Raw genomic sequence first — 16,043 nt, 5'->3', positions numbered from 1 at the left:
CTCTACCAACCCTCCTCTGAACGCCGAGATGCGGCTCTACGCAATAGCCGATCTGCACCTCAGCTATAAACAGAATCGCGAGGCCTTAGATGAACTTCGTCCTCATTTAGAGGACAGTTTGATATTATGTGGAGATGTGGGGGAACGCTTAGAACATCTTGCCGATGCTTTCAGAGTCACAACCAAATTGTTCAAACAAGTCTTCTGGGTACCTGGGAACCATGAGCTTTATACATTACCTCGGAGAAAGCCCGAAGAGGACTCAGATAAGGAACTGGACCAGGAGTTGAGGGGTCAATTCAAGTACGAGGAATGTATTCGAATGGCAAACGAGTGGGGCGTCATTACCCCTGAAGATGAATATGTCAAATGGGAAGGAGAGGGTGGTCCCTGTTTGGTATGTCCGATCTTTACGCTGTACGATTACAGCTTTCGACCTGCCCATGTCTCACGGGAAAAGGCGTTGGATTGGGCCATGGAGGAGAATGTTTATGCAACGGATGAAGCACTTCTACATCCTGACCCCTACGAGACTAGAGATGCATGGTGTGAGGCACTCGTCGCGAAGTCTGAAGAACGTTTGGAAGCTGCTGCTTCAAGAGGCATTCCCCTCGTCATCGTCAATCACTGGCCATTGCGAGAAGATCTCGTCAATATTCCTAGTGTCCCAAGGTTTAGTCTATGGTGCGGTACCAAGAAGACTGAGGATTGGCATTCACGATTCAAAGCCACCGTTGTGGTGACGGGCCACTTGCATGTGCGTCGCACAGATTGGATAGATGGTGTGAGATTCGAGGAAGTCAGCTTGGGCTACCCTCGACAGTGGCAAGGTGCAAAAGATCGAGGCCTAGGCATCAATGAACTACTCAGAGATATCTTACCTGGTATGAAAGAGCCAGAAGTCAGTCACACCTTGTGGCGACAGTTTGGTCTTCCCTCAGACCGGACCGACGGCTGAAACATGCTGGAACCGCACACGAAAGCCTTGGAGTGAACCACTACAGGTCATCACGACAATGTGCCGGCTGAGGCCATACTCTTGGTCCGCTTCACAAGCTGCGGAAGCCAGAAATACGTCCAGCTGCCTTGGGTACATTGGACCTAACTTCCTCGAAAGGGTGGCACGCCTGGCCGTTTCTCCTTCGGAGACACCAACAGTGACTGGCCAGATCTCAGAGTCACTTTACTGTTGAGTCGCTTCTACAGATAACTCGGAGAAGCCACGACTGTGAGCTTACCGCCCATTGATTCTGTGCCCACTCATCAAGCGGCATGGTTGAGGATGATGGATCCCCTGAGAGATGCTGCTTGTACGAGTCAGGTAGATAGGAACATTTGGGTATACGAGAAAGTAGCTCACGAGATAGACAATGTACAGCAGAGATTTGCAGACTTTGACGGCCAATGAGAACGCACTTATCGTCCGATCCATGGGCTTCAACTTGAGTTGAGGTCACAGTGTGGGATTTGCCCAGACGGCCTGTCGCCATATAGCACTGGTCTTGATTTAAGCATCTCCCCGCGATACCTGTCCGAATGTCCTTCGGGCCATTCTGTGCTGCTTAAAGCCCTGTGCATTGTTCCTGTAGCGTGGATGTAAGCGGCCGGATCACATCCGGTTTGGCTTACTTCTTTCGTCCGGTCGTCCTTGGCTTACTGAAGCAGGTTGTAGCTATGCCCCTTTCCCAAGATACCTTACAAACGAGTACAAGATTCTTGGTTCCGCAAGATATGACGTTGTCTTCCTTTTTAATCTTGAAGCAATTAGCCTACTGTCATGGCTTGAACACAGGCTTCTATCTAGCTATGCAGACCGAACTCGGACTTCCGAGTAAACCACAGCCATCTACCTTCTTAGCCTGGAGTATAAATCCGGCTGGAGGTCACCTCGAGAGACGCCCTCTGACTGAACAAAGCCTCCACAAAGAAGGTCGATTTGAATATTGGCAGGCTTGACAATCATGTACTCACAAATAATTCGATTCACGCTCCCCAAGTTCCAAACGATATCAAGCAACGAGTTCCGATCTCTTCGAAACGTCGCTCTCAAGTTCTGCAGCTGTCAATACTTTGGCTATACCGTTCCAACCTCATCGACACCTCTACCAAAGCGCGATGAAGAAATATGCTGGGCAATACGTAGGTCACCATTGGCACGAGTCTCAAAGACTTTGGCAAACTTCAGCCTCGTCATGGCCAAACCCAGATAGATCCTGATTCAGCTGCAAGACAAATATCAGGCTAACAATCCTCTTTGCCCAGAATGGAACGACTCAGCTTCCAACACGGACAGATCTGAGATAGTTTCCCAACTTACACAACTTTCTGCGACGGCTCCTACTTCCCTCTTGCTGCAGTTTGAGCATGAGAAGCTGGTCGACCTCTCCAAGGCCATGGAAGCAAGTGTTTGTGAGTTTGTATGACTCCCCGTGGCCCAAAAAATTCCATCTCTAGACTTTCATTTTTACTTGAGATCTGGTCAGCCCTGAGCTCAGCACGCTGACCATGGACAATACCCTTCAGGCCATGTGCGCCTTCGTACCTACCACTCCATTCAACGACCCCGAGTTCAAGAAATCCACCCACAAAACCTTTGCAGACTGCTACCAGATGCGAGGTTTTGTCGGAGGACTGTGGGGATACGTGCTTGACGGCAATGACACCAATGGCGTTGAGCTCAGTAATTCCGAGACCTCGCAATCCCAGCCAGATGACCCTCTCACCGCGACGCCGGATCTGCTGAAGGACGAGGAACGTCGGCTGGCGTTGTATTGTCTGGGTTGGGAGAGCATAGAGGTGAGTGTTATTGATCCGGTCCCATCAGGCTTTTTGATGGCTGTCTCATCCACCCGACTCTAACGTTCAATGAAACATCAACAGCTTCACCAAGCGGCGACCAAAACGCCCTTGTTCGCTGAGGAGATCGACAAGCTCGCCCCGTACTTTGGCCCAGGCACGGGCGCCTTCTATGTCAGTTTCACCAAACACGAATGAAGGATATCCCCTGTCCCCCCCCCACTCTGTCATTATTGCAAGCGGAGCGAACCTCGAAGCGTTAAAAGGTCTCAAATCGTCAAAATGTGGTAGAATTGTACACGACAACACTGCAGTATCTTGTGCTCATTGGTGGATTGTCGTACAGCCAGTGAGCTGCATACATATTTTCCAGGATTGGATCGAACAACGGATGGACATTGCATCATCTACGAAAGTTTCTTATTTCTCGACATCATGCCTGTCTTCACATTGTCATGCAGTAAGTTAGCTGAGTTCGTACAACCATGCACGCCAGGCCTGGGCCAATGCTTCCAATCCCTTCGTGCACTAGGTAGGTACATACAGTTAGTAACGCCGGTACGATGAAATTCAACCTGGTTATGTTTGCAAAACCCACGCTGATTGCCTCGCGACCAAGAATTAATGTGAATGTGGCGTGCCAGGCATGGATGAAACGTGACATGAAGAGGTTGCTACATGTGTAGAGAAAGCTTAAGCCATTTGACATTGAGATATTAAGTATTAAGTACTACTAATGCAACTTGGTACCGGGACCAATTCGTAGGGAAGGGATCGATGAATGTCCAATAGTGTGATGACCAGATTTGAGAACAAATGGCAGTAGATCATGATGATCACAAGGGGCCGACGATGATAGATAACACATATCCATTCATTCGTCTTTCCAACCCTCAAGTCACATTGTCTTTGCTCCAACTCAATATTGATGTTGTCCTTTTGCTCTTCAAGATTTTTCCAGACGCAGCCAAAGACTCGCTGATGCAGATGATGACACTTCCAACAGGACTGAAAAGAGTTTCCGCTGCCGGCTCGACCACGTAATGTCAACAAAGTGGAAGAGGGTAATAAGGAATGTGTTTTTGGAGGATTTCATCGTCCATGAAATGGGGTTCATGAAATTGATCAGAGTAGAACGATCGCACCAACGATAGCGCCGGCGATGGCCAAGCCACCAGAAAGTCCATCGCGGTGTGCTGCGCCAGTGTAAGCTGCTGGTGCCGCACTGCTGGTACCGGTGGGCGCTTGAACCTGGCCGTCTGTGATCTGAGATACTGGGGCACCGGTTGGAGCTTGTGGCTGGCCGTCACTAATCTGAGAGACGGGCGCACCAGTTGGAGCCTGTGGCTGGCCGTCACTGATCTGACTGACGGGTGCGCCAGTTGGGGCTTGTGGCTGGCCATCGCTGATCTGGGAGACGGGTGCTCCTGTAGGAGCCTGTGGTTGTCCATCGCTGATCTGGGAGACGGGTGCTCCTGTAGGAGCCTGTGGCTGTCCATCGCTGATCTGAGAAACAGGCGCACCCGTTGGGGCCTGTGGCTGGCCGTCACTAATCTGAGAAACGGGTGCGCCAGTTGGTGCTTGAGGCTGACCGTCACTAATCTGAGAGACGGGCGCACCAGTTGGAGCCTGTGGCTGTCCATCGCTGATCTGGCTCACTGGAGCTCCAGTAGGAGCTTGAGGTTGACCATCGCTGATCTGGCTTACTGGAGCACCGGTAGGGGCTTGAGGTTGACCATCGCTGATCTGGCTGACTGGGGCGCCAGTGGGTGCCTGTTGTCACATAAATCAGCATCTCGTCACGGATGACCTCTCAAGGTAGATATGTATGAGAAGCTGAAAAGGGCATCATGGTAACATCACTCACCTGAGGTTGTCCATCGCTGATCTGGCTGACGGCTGGTGCACCAGTTGTCGCCTGAGGTCTGTGAAGTGTTAGCAAAGCTTTCGTGATGGCTAGAACATTCAATGTTAACACTCACTGTCCATCAGAGATTTGCGAAACAACAACTGTTGAAGCTTGAGGCCTAGGATAGGAGATACGTTAGATAAATTCCTTGCAAGCAATAAGTAGAGTAGTCTCTCAAACACTGTGCCATGTATCGCGGCTAGATATGGAGACACGCAATGAGAACATACTGTCCATCTGATAATTGAGCTAATAAAGAAAATAGTTTGTCAGCAAATGGTCTCTAGTATGCTTCTCAGATCCTGGACAAAGGAAGTGAGATACTTACTAACTGAAGCAACCACAGTACCGGTGGGAGCTGGAGGAGCGGGCGCCGGAGCGGGCGCACCAGCGCTGGGAAGTAAAGCAACGAAATACACGGCAACACAGTGCTCGCTGCAGAAGATGATCAGTAATGGATTTCAGCCAAGGAGTAATGGCTGAATGGGATCTGTAGAAAGACACTTACGCCCAGTCTCTGTCGTAGAGATTGTAGAAATCTCCACTTAGACATTGGTACCAAATGGCAGAGCCGCCCAAAGCGAGACTGTTGTTTGAGCAGAGAGAGAATCCAGTAGTATAGATTGCACCGGCCTGAGGAGGAGCATCAAATTGGAACTGGTAGTTGGCGGCGATGTACTATAAGGAGCATTAGCAGAAGCCTTGGTGAGAAAAGCCAAAGGGTATGAAGCAGAGATGAATGTTACAGAGCATGCTTAAGCCTGCTCCAAGACCTTGGTAAACAAGCACTGCATATCTCTTGGAGACGGCTGAAATGAAGCCACAGACTCTCGAAAATAGGGCACTATGGAATTTCGAGAAAAATAAATCTTTGGAATCCACTTACTCCCGTGCGACCAGCCTGGTCAAACAAGTTCGAATCGGTAAGCGTCAAGGTGAGAGGGCCATCCAACTGGCGCTGTTTTCATTTGTCAGTCTAGAGAAGAAAATTAGACAGTGGTACCACAAACCCTTTCAAGATCTCTCTTTGTGGACGAAGAAGAGACATTGACGACGGTGATTTGGAACGTTCCGGAGTGGCTCGTTTGACAGCCTGATGGAGCAGGGGCTGAAGGTGCAATAGCACTGGTAACAGCCTGGGGATAGGGTGAGGCCAGGACAGAACTGGCCAAAGCCAGGAGAGCGAGTGTCCGCTGCATGGTCAGGTGTATGTACACGGTTTTTCCTGACAAGTAGCTCGAATCACACAATTATCAACGATTGACAAGGTCAGCGAGGGTCAGCAGGCAGTTGATGAAGCGATAGACACTGAACGATTGACCGACGACAACACTTTCTCTGTCAAGCAATGAGAGAGGGGAAGATTCACCAGAGCTCATGCGGGCGAAGCTGGCATTTTGAAGCTCAAAAAATATGCTTCGTGGAGCAATGTACAGCGAGTTGGTTTCTCCACACCTCGGTCTCCCAGCGGGGAAAACTCACATGCATGCCTTTCTCGACGGACATTGTAGCAGAGATGGATGACGATGACATTGAACGAGAGATCTTTACATGTTGTTGCATAATGTATTCCCACCTACTGTGAGACATACATGTAGCTCCCGGCAGTCCATGCAGGAAGCTTACCAGGGTGATGCAGCATTGGACGTGATCGAGGCTTGAAGTTGACCAATGAAAAATTCCCAAGCTAGATGATGTATGCGAGTGCTGTGGCTCAAAAGCAAGCATCGATGGTCGAGGGATAACAGTTCCGTTGACTGCTTGCGAGCAAGCTTGAGCAAGCTTGAGGAAGATGTCGAGAGAAGACGAGGTGATCAGCCCAGTCGAGGCTGGAAATGGCCAGGCAGGTCGCCAAGAAGGGTGAGATGGATCGAAAGTGCGTGTCGTGCCTTACGAATGCAGTATAGAATCAGACCACAGAAGCGAGTTGCAGGACACCCTCAGAGGGATCTGTGTGCGTTAGGCAGTATCCATCTGTGTGGCGTTCGAGTTCGAGCACAGACCACCAGGGTGCCTTCTCCAATTGGGATGTACAAGGTTGTCATGACTGGGAGAAGCATGCAGTCACGATGCTGTTAGTTCTCCGCAACGGACTATCATTGCTCGGAAGAGAGCGGCCGGTGAGTGAAAGTCTCTGCATGGATGCAGTCGACATGCAGCCTCAACCACGCAATACTGTCTAGTTCTGACAGGAACCTCCCGGGCATCTTTGGAGGGCACATTCGTATCAAATAATGGGCAGCATGGACAAGATTTGATAGCTAGAATTTTGGTCAAGCTTTGAGCTCCACGGGTCATATCATGCACGGTGGTCAGTGGCCCATTCGAAGCCTTTTGGGCGTCAACTGCACGGACACCTCGTACTCCACGGGCATGTCGCTGACTGCCAGTACTAGTACTAGTCCCAACTGCAGTCGTGCCGTGTACGAGTAGCAGTGATGGAAGTGAGGTTGCATTAGTGCTTCGGCTACCAAATGCTTGCAACCCCGCCTTCTGTGCTCGGTGTTGCTTGGTGTTTGGCTGATGATCACGTGCTGACCCACTCATATCGTCATCACTGGCATCACTGGTATTCTCAACACCCCTCACCCTCATTCAGAAAAAAAGAGTGCGGAGGACGGTGGTTTCACAGGGGCGTTACGGGTCTTCCGGCTTCATCTGGTTCAAGTTGTTGGGAAGCGCTCGTAGTTCCTGGGTCCACTACTACTTGGGCAATGCTCGATGTGGAGACTTTTTTTCATGTCAAAGTGCCTGCGCCGTGTGAGACACTCTCGGCAGCAATGCTCGTTTGCCCGTGGAGGACAAGCTACAACCCGACACTCATAAGCCTTTTTTTTGTCTCCGAACATTATCTGTCATAGAACTATGTGCTTGTAATTCGGGGCATTGTCAATGAACACAAGCCATGGGCCCCAACCCTAAACTCTTGTCTACTTTGGTTTAGTTCGTCACAGCTGCCCACCCGAAAGCAAATTGACGGTCACGAGAGCAACAAAGGTGTTGATCATCGGGCGCTCATGCTACCAGGGCCGAGCAATAACTACCATTCTGTGCTGTCTAGTGCTAGTGTTTCCCATCTGCAAGATAGGGTTTAGGAATGATCGCCGCAAATGCTCCAGGATGTAAATAATAAAAACTGGTATCCTAGTGAGTGTTGGTTGCCAGCTTGGCCCCGCGTACGCAGATCAGTTTGGGCGGAGGACGGTGGGAGCAAGCATTGTCAGAATAGTTTGTGAGTCTAGACCGACGGCCCTGTGCAACCAGATGTTGACATGGCGTGGACACCGACATGACGTCTTCGAACACACCAATCCAGGACTGATTGCGCATGGTCGCCTCTCTGAACAGGAACGATGCGTATGTAGTGCCAGTTCGTGAAGAAGAGAGTTCGTCACGTCACGAAGGTTCATACTCGAGTTTTGACTGGGACCAGGTCTCCGGGAGTTGTCGTCCTCTCAAAGCCATGAGTATACCAATTTAGAAAGCGTGGTGATGGAGTTCCGTACTGAATGAAGTTGCCATGATCTCGGGGATTTTCGTGTGCGATTTCGAGTTCATCGCGTTGTTCGTGAGGAAACACCACAATTCCATGCCATGAGATAACTAGCGTTCGACAACGATGATACATGTTGGCAAGCAATGATGCAAAGTCCTGTTACGTGCAAACCTTGCCATCGTCCAGTTTCTGCAAAACCAAGTCAAGGCCCACTGCATACGTAAGTACCTACTCATGTCAAGAACCACCTGGAGTATCATCGGATGATACTTGAGCACCAATAGGAAGAACACACCAAGATTGGGTATAAAGGCTTGCTACAAAACACTAGCTAAGCTGGAATATAGTAAAACAAAAGCTAAACCACAAAACTCCATACAAAGCCTGTAGCCAAAAGGGAAACAAACAACACCACATCAGTGCATAATGCTCCCAAGCCAAGGCGCACAAATCACGCTGTCGTTAACCCTCTAGGCATCACAGCAATTCGTCTAGACTGCCGACCGCCATCTCTTTATCCATGCTTTTGTCCCTTCTTTTATGCTCCAGTAAGATACTTGACCAACTGCTCCCTCTCGCTAGTTGGAACAAGGCTCAGCACCTCTCGTACACCCTTCAATCCACCTTCCTTGTTGCTCATCAACAATTCCGAAACCTTCTTGCTAATGGCTTCGCTCTTGAGAGCGTCGATCTTGGCATACACCTCCTTGCGATGACTCTCGTACCACTCAGCAACCTTGCGGTCATCCTTGTCGAACTCGACATCAAGCATTCCGGACCAGTTCTTAAGGATGGCCAGGTTGGTCTCCTTCTGTGCAAGGCCGTTGACAACTACTGGGCTACCGCCTGCTGCTTGACTGGTGGTGAGCTTCTTCAACAGAACTTCCTCAGACAACCTTCGTCGTAGACGCCAGTAGAAGAATCTTCGGGCATTTTGCCATTTCAATGCAGATCGAATGGTTCCCTTGGCTTGCATTCGTCCTGCACGATCGTGGAGATCGGCAAATTGGATGGCAATCTGTTGGTAGATGGGGCCAAGCAATTGCTCACGTTCGGTCATTTTAGTCTTGATGGCATTCAACTGTTCAGGTGTCAAGCCCTTAGCAAGAGATTGAGCCTTGAGTTCGCCATATGTAGCATCCAAGCGAGCCATGGTCTCAAGTTGCTTCTCGCGACGATACTTGATACCAACAATGCCCTCGGGTTCGAGCACACCACCGCGGGATTCTTCATCAGCATACATTTCCATTTGCTCGGGATTAATGGTAGGATCAACGACGACCTGAATGAAATTAGTCTCAGAGCACGAAAAACAGGGGTAGATTGACTTACCCATGAACCACCACGTAGTTCTCCGAACGGAGGAATGTACACAAAGACAGGTTGCTCATATTTGACAAGACCATCAACGATGTACGAGCCGTACTTGAGGACCTCGTTGAACATGTCGCGCTGACCACCAGAGAAACCACGCCAATTGGCTAGGATCATAACTGGGAGTTGCTCGCCATAGTTGAAGTCTCTCAAAGCCTGTGCAGTCTTGAAGGCGGAGTTGGGGAACCATACACCACCTGCTTCTTGAACGACTTGCTCAATGGAGTCTGCGTTGGCAGGATCAGCAGGGCTGATATTCTCCACAGTGCGAGTCTCAACAGCGATGACACCCATGGGAATGCCACCAAGTCGAGCACGACCAATAACCACAGTCTTAGCCCACCCACCAAGAGACTCCTGGAAAGAGTCACGATCGAAGAGACCGGACAGAAATCCTTCCTCATCCTCCTTACCGGCAATGAGATGACGGACATCATAAGGTGCACGAGGCGGTGGGCAAAACCCAATGTTACGATCCCATGGATCTGCCGACGGGCTGACAGGGACAGGCTGGCCCTTCTTGTCGGGAACAAAGGAAAGCCAGTCGACAATCTTTTCCACACCCTGGAAGTCATCGTTGGCAGTCATATGAGACACACCATTCCTGTACATGATTTGCGTACCACCAAGCTGGAGGTTTGAGGTATAGACTTCCTTGCCAAGAACCTTATTGAGTGCAGGAGCACCGGTAAGGATGATGGGCTGGCCCTCAATTTGGATGGCACGCTGACCAAGTCGCACCAAGTATGCACCGATACCAACGGAACGGCATGTGACAAGCGTAATTGTGAAGATATCTTCGTATGCCTTGGAGGTGGCACCTGCAATCAGACCAGAGCCTCGCAAGCACTCAACACCAAGACCATCTTTGGCACCGACGATGGTGGTGATTCGGTGACGCTCCTCACCTTCTTCGGTGATGGCCTCGGTGATGACCTCTTTCTGGCTAAGCTTCTTTCTCTTTTCAGGCGTCAGATACAGGTACTTGAAGCCCGAGGATGGGTTCTCTTCATCATTCCATGCGACAGAGAAGTGAGGAATGAGCTCATCGGCCATACCGATACGAGCGCCAGAGTTGGCAGAAAGGTAGATACGAGGGATACCAAGCTTGCGAGCGAATTCTGTAACCTTGTTGAAGAAGTTGTCTTCAGTTGGGCCGAATGAACCGATTTGGAAGGTGATGTCGTTGGCGACAATGACAAACCTTCTGCCTCTTGGGTATTCAGGCGTCTTGGCTGTCAGTAACCAAGCAACCATACCACAGTTATTGGTACCAGGCTCACGGGAAACTTCAGCAAGGTTGTCGGAATCATCGAGCACCAGCTCATTGTACTCGACACAAGTGCCAATCTCAGGTCTCGACTCCACTAATGAGGAATGTTTGGCAACAGCTTTGGCCCAGCTGTTTTGAATAGCCTGTCGGAAAAGCTCGGGGAAGTCATAGACGTATTGAGTACCCATAAGATGAGCCTTGTAACGCTTTGGCTGTAACCACTCCTTGGAGGCATATGGAGTTGACACAGATCGCAAGTGCATGGCGCCGAGCTTGGTGGTGCCACCAATACTCTCGAACACCCACTCACCAGTGCGTGACTTCTTTTCAACATAACTTTCGACCTGGACCACATACCCTGATGTGTTGGTGATGATAATTCTGAGAGGGTAAGGCAGCCCTGAATCTGGATCGGTACAAAGGATTCTGATTTCAGCGCCGGTAACTCGGAGGCGAAGGAAACGTCTCGAGAAACGTTCCAAGAAGCCTGCAATTTGTTCCTCAACATCCCGAGGTTGAAGGTTGAAAACGGGCGTGAAGTTGATGAAGATATGGTTCAAGTCCGAGTTGTTGTTACCAATGATCTCAAGAGCATCACAAATATCGTTCACGAGACGGTCAGTCTCGGAGATGAGATATTCGGCAGTTGGAATCTCGTCCTTCAGGCGGCCAGGACGGACAACTGCACGGGTGAAGTAGCGCTTGTCAACCACTTTGTCACTGTCAATACCCTTGCCAGTTGCTTCGTAGACATGGATATTCCTGTTCTCAGTGAAAACAGGCTTGATCTTGAATCTTGACAATCTTCCAAGCTCCAGCTGGAAAGCCAAAGCAGGCTCATTGTTACGAATGCTCTGATCCTCTTCGTATGTAGGGCCACGGAAGGTGAAGTATCCAGGGTAATTTCCTTCCTTATGACCACAGATGAAGGTGACGCGGCGTACCTTGCGTGCGAGCAGCTCTTTCTTGTACTCGGTAACAAGGCTCTCCAGACGAGGCATGATTTCTTCATCATTCAAGTTCTCAATATCGCGGATGGCAATGTTGATAACATTTTCCAACTCATCCTCAGCGTTCGCATCTGCTTTCTGAGGTCTTCTCTGGCTATCCAAAGTTGGCATGAGGTATGTTTGGCTTGCTTTCTTTTCACCACCCTTGGGGAAGACATCCAATGCACGTGCAAGGGTCTCATCGGCTTCATCAAGATAGTGGCAGGGGACGATGACACCTTTGCGGGATGGCTCGTCGCCACCCTGGACCTTGTTCAGATATGATAGATCACTGACAGAGGTGATTCGCTTGAAAGGGCTACCTTGGGAAGAAGGTGTTGCTGAGCCGGAGGGGAAGGACGAAGCCAATGGCAACCCAAATTCAGTCTGTCCAACTTTTCGGAGAACAAAGTCCCAAGATAGGAGGAATGGTGGCTCGGAATCATTGTGGTAGGTCACCTCTTTAACAGTATAAGCACGGTAAGCACGTCTGATGTACACCTCAAGTGCAGCAAGGCCGACCCATGGGTCACTGTGGGCGAAGAAGAGAGGCAGTACATCGAACACGGTATAACGAGAGTCGACAACTTCTCTGATGACGTCCAAGTCAGGCTCTCGGTGCTCCCAGCCAGATTCTCCATACTTCGAATCAACGACTGAGGACTTCAGGATGTGCTCCATTTGGGATGATCGTTCCTCGAGCGAAGGCATGGCGCACAAGATCAAAAGCTCGCGAGCTTTGAGGGCCACCTTAGCAGTTCCCCGGGACTCCAGCTCAGTGAGTCGTCGCAAAGAAGGTCGGAAGTACTTGGCAACGTTTCCGACATTGGGTTGATTTGGTCGGTAAAGGTCAAGAATGGCGATGACCAGGTTGTTCTTGGCTGAGACCCGGGTATGAGACAAGACGGTATAGACCACGGAGGCAATGTCATCTTTCTTTTCTTCTCGAAGTTTCAGAATGACATCTTCGTCTCGGTGGCTGCCAGAGGCAAACAACCTCTCCACCTCCCAGTACTTATCAAGGAGACTGGCAAAAACGGACAGCTCATGGACCTTCAAGCCATCGGAAAACTTGGTAATGACCTCTTCCAAAGGAGCCAGCGTGGTGTGAAGAGCAGCACCTTCGGCGGCAGACATGTTCTCCTCAATGAACCGATTAATGGCCTTCTGCAGCTGTTTGGCAGGAAACTCGGCTTGACGAGAGTGGGCCCGGTCCACGATTTGCTCGAGCTGGGCATCTAGTTTCTGTGGAGTTCTTGAGTGCAGAGCTGATGATCTTGCGAGCCACTCTCCGTATGGAAGTTCAGGATCCCTTAATACGGTAATGAGCTCTTTCAGAGTCGATGCCAAGATAACTTGATTGTCAAATCCAAGTAAAATGTTCTGAAGAATGCCGTCAAGCAGAGCGAATTTTTGAGGAGGCTTGTTACCAACAATCTGTGGTGGGCCGAGATCAGGTAGCTGGCCAGTGAAAGTCTCAGCGGTCTTGACTCTGGAAGGATCATCAAGAGAGAGGATGCCAAGAATATCACCAGCTTCCAGAGTGGCTCCTGGCTGCTTGATGAATTGTACCACACCATCTTCCTGTGCGATAAGTGGCATGTACATCTTCATGACCTCAACTTCGGCAAATGCTTGACCAGCCTTGACGTGTGCACCATTGTCAACACTGAATTTTACAAGTTTACCAGGAGAAGGTGTTCTCAGCTGAGTAGGGTCGTTCTCTTGCTCGAGCAAGCAGGTCTTGCTGTCAACACTCAGGCGGATAGCGGTGGCCTCTTCTTTCCAGTAAAGACTGTGAGATCGGCCAGCCACAAGCATGAGCAAACCACCATCAGCAAGAGCTCGGACACCAACATGGCATTTTGAGCCATTGATGAAAATGTGGTAGCTGTCAAGGCTTGCCCTGGTGGCTGTGAATTTATATCGTGATCCCTCATAGATGAAATCGATAGGGAAGACCGTCTTCAAGATGTCCTTGGAGGGCACTTGACCCTTCTCAAGGCCTCTCCGGTACTCAGCAATGCTTGCCTCACTGGCGATGTGGGCTTTGGTCAAAGCACCCGCTAGGACTGCAAGGATTTGATCTGGTCGATCGGCAGTCAGTTTGTTGGTAATGAGCTGATCAAGCCAGCCTGTTGTGATAGTATTGTCTTCAAAGGCGGGTGTCTCCAGGAGCTTGATCAGGTATTCGATGGTATTTCTGAAGTCACCACGAATGGACAACTCCTTCAAGGCAACAACCATGTGTTTTCTGGAAGCAGATCTGTTCTCTCCGTAGGCAAAGATATGACCGAACTGACTGTCGGAGAAACTGTGAATGCTGGAAGCAGAGCTGACGGAGAAATAACCCCAGACGTTGGAGCTTGATCGGAAGTTGAGATCATGCATAGTACCACCGGAAGGCTTGAAGCCCTCACCAGGATCTTCGGAAGTGATACGGCAAGCTGTGGTGTGGCCTTTTGCTTGAGGTCGTCGTTGAGTCTTGGAGCTGATTTCATTCTTGAAGTGGAAATCGATCTCAGTTGCCCTGTGAGGGTCCACACCGTACAACAAGCGAATGTCACGAATGCGGTGAAGAGGGATACCCATGGCAATTTGAAGTTGAGCAGCTGGCAGATTGACTCCGCTGACCATCTCAGTTGTAGGATGTTCGACCTGGAGACGGGGGTTGAGCTCGAGGAAGTAGAATTTGTCGTCAGAATGCGAATAGAGGTACTCGACAGTACCTGCGGAGACGTAGCCAACGAGTTCTCCCAACCGGACAGCAGCTTCCTCCATGCGGTGGAAGGTGTCGGGGTTGGCGATTGTGACCGGAGCTTCTTCGATAATTTTTTGATGTCTGCGCTGAACGGAACAATCTCTGCCAAAGAGTGAGATGTTGTTTCCGTACTGATCAGCGAGCAGCTGAACTTCCAGATGCCGAGCATTTCCAGCCAACTTCATGATGAAGATTGGGGAACCGGGGATCTCACTGGCTGCGGCGTGGTACAGAGCAGGGAATTCCTCCTCATTTTCCACCTTTCGGATACCTTTGCCGCCACCACCTTCAGATGCTTTGACCATGACTGGAAAGCCGATCTTTTTGGCAGCCGCCAGACCCTCTGCTACGGAGTGTACGCATCCTTGGTCATAAATATCGTCTCTGACAGTCACAATGCCTTCTTTGTCAACTTCGACTGTGTCAACACCCTCTCCTGACCAGGGGATACAGGGAACTTTGGCGTGTTGTGCGACAATTGTGGAAGAAATCTTGTCTCCGAGAGACCTCATGGCAGAGCCAGGGGGGCCAATAAAGATGATCTTTTTGTGGGAAGCTGCAAGGGATTCTGGCAGTTTGGGGTTTTCTGAGGCGTGACCCCAGCCGGCCCAAACTGCATGGACGTTCATGCGTTCGGCCACATCAACGATCAGCTCAACGTTTGCATAATTGTTGTTGTTTGTGCCACCAGGAACCTGTGTCAAACATGGTTAGCCGTAGCTCTTTCTGTGGGCTGGTGGTCCCATCTCTTGTAATTTTCTGCGTACCTCAACATATTGATCGGCCATACGAATATAATCGGCATTTGCCTGCAAATCTTCCGGAGTGGCCATGACAGTGAATTGAATGGCACGCTCGTCGCCGAACGTCTCGTAGGCCCATTTTCGCACGGAACGGATTTCCTTGACTGCGGCAATACCATTGTTCGCAATCAGAATCTGGATTTTCAGGGTCAGTGTTCTGCGTTCTTGCGCGGGGACAATTGGGAGTGTGACGACTTACCGAGGTGATGGCAGAGTGACCATCGTGCTCCTGGACGAAGTCTTTTATCTTGCTCGGAGGAGCTTTTTCTAGTCTGCTCCCGCCAATGAAGTGGGATGCAATGGGGTGTTTTGCCTGCCAGGCGCTGGGCGGGCTGCTGGTGAGCGAGGCTTTGCGAGAGCCATTGACGCCGTTGGGGGTGGGAGGAGCCATGATTGCAGGCTAGGTCTATACCATACAACGAAGGTGGTAAAAGGGCAAAATGGCAAGAAAGAGGGGTTGAGGAGTTTGGTTCACCAGTGTCGAAAATAGGAGACCGGGATGACGCCGATTACTTTGGTTGTACCGATGTCCCAAACACAAGCCCAACGGAAAGTCAAGAGTGAAGAGGGGTTGGTGTAAGGAACGGAGTGGTCGGTTGAGGGCTTCAGAGTGAGGAAGAATGGAGAGAAGGAGGGAGGGAG

The 16,043-nt window shown here is 50.3% G+C and overlaps 4 protein-coding genes across 4 annotated transcripts; 2 read left to right on the top strand and 2 right to left on the bottom strand.

The window, feature by feature from the left end:
• Positions 1-28: 28 nt before the first annotated feature.
• On the top strand, positions 29-958 carry LTR84_002413 (uncharacterized protein; the record flags this gene model as incomplete). The annotated part of the gene is made up of 1 exon (XM_064846023.1): positions 29-958. The coding sequence occupies one exon, from the start codon at positions 29-31 to the stop codon at positions 956-958; it is 930 nt and encodes a 309-aa protein (XP_064706248.1).
• A 1,547-nt stretch (positions 959-2,505) lies between these two features.
• Positions 2,506-2,994, top strand: LTR84_002412 (uncharacterized protein; the record flags this gene model as incomplete). The annotated part of the gene is made up of 2 exons (XM_064846022.1): positions 2,506-2,796; positions 2,881-2,994. 2 exons carry the CDS (start codon positions 2,506-2,508, stop codon positions 2,992-2,994), a joined length of 405 nt encoding a protein of 134 aa, XP_064706247.1.
• A 927-nt stretch (positions 2,995-3,921) lies between these two features.
• Positions 3,922-5,904, bottom strand: LTR84_002411 (uncharacterized protein; the record flags this gene model as incomplete). Its single annotated transcript, XM_064846021.1, has 8 exons — positions 3,922-4,569; positions 4,664-4,721; positions 4,779-4,823; positions 4,936-4,954; positions 5,034-5,140; positions 5,214-5,383; positions 5,592-5,663; positions 5,716-5,904. The coding sequence occupies 8 exons, from the start codon at positions 5,902-5,904 to the stop codon at positions 3,922-3,924; spliced, it is 1,308 nt and encodes a 435-aa protein (XP_064706246.1).
• Positions 5,905-8,739: 2,835 nt separating this feature from the next.
• On the bottom strand, positions 8,740-15,792 carry CUT6 (Acetyl-CoA carboxylase; the record flags this gene model as incomplete). Its single annotated transcript, XM_064846020.1, has 4 exons — positions 8,740-9,483; positions 9,534-15,293; positions 15,366-15,536; positions 15,601-15,792. The coding sequence occupies 4 exons, from the start codon at positions 15,790-15,792 to the stop codon at positions 8,740-8,742; spliced, it is 6,867 nt and encodes a 2,288-aa protein (XP_064706245.1).
• Positions 15,793-16,043: the final 251 nt, after the last annotated feature.

The sequence above is a fragment of the Exophiala bonariae genome (genome assembly GCF_035927105.1).
Source record: "Exophiala bonariae strain CCFEE 5792 chromosome Unknown scaffold_13, whole genome shotgun sequence".
NCBI lineage: Eukaryota > Fungi > Ascomycota > Eurotiomycetes > Chaetothyriales > Herpotrichiellaceae > Exophiala > Exophiala bonariae.
Note: the sequence above shows the minus strand (reverse complement) of the source record. Positions and strands in the feature narration are given on the sequence as shown.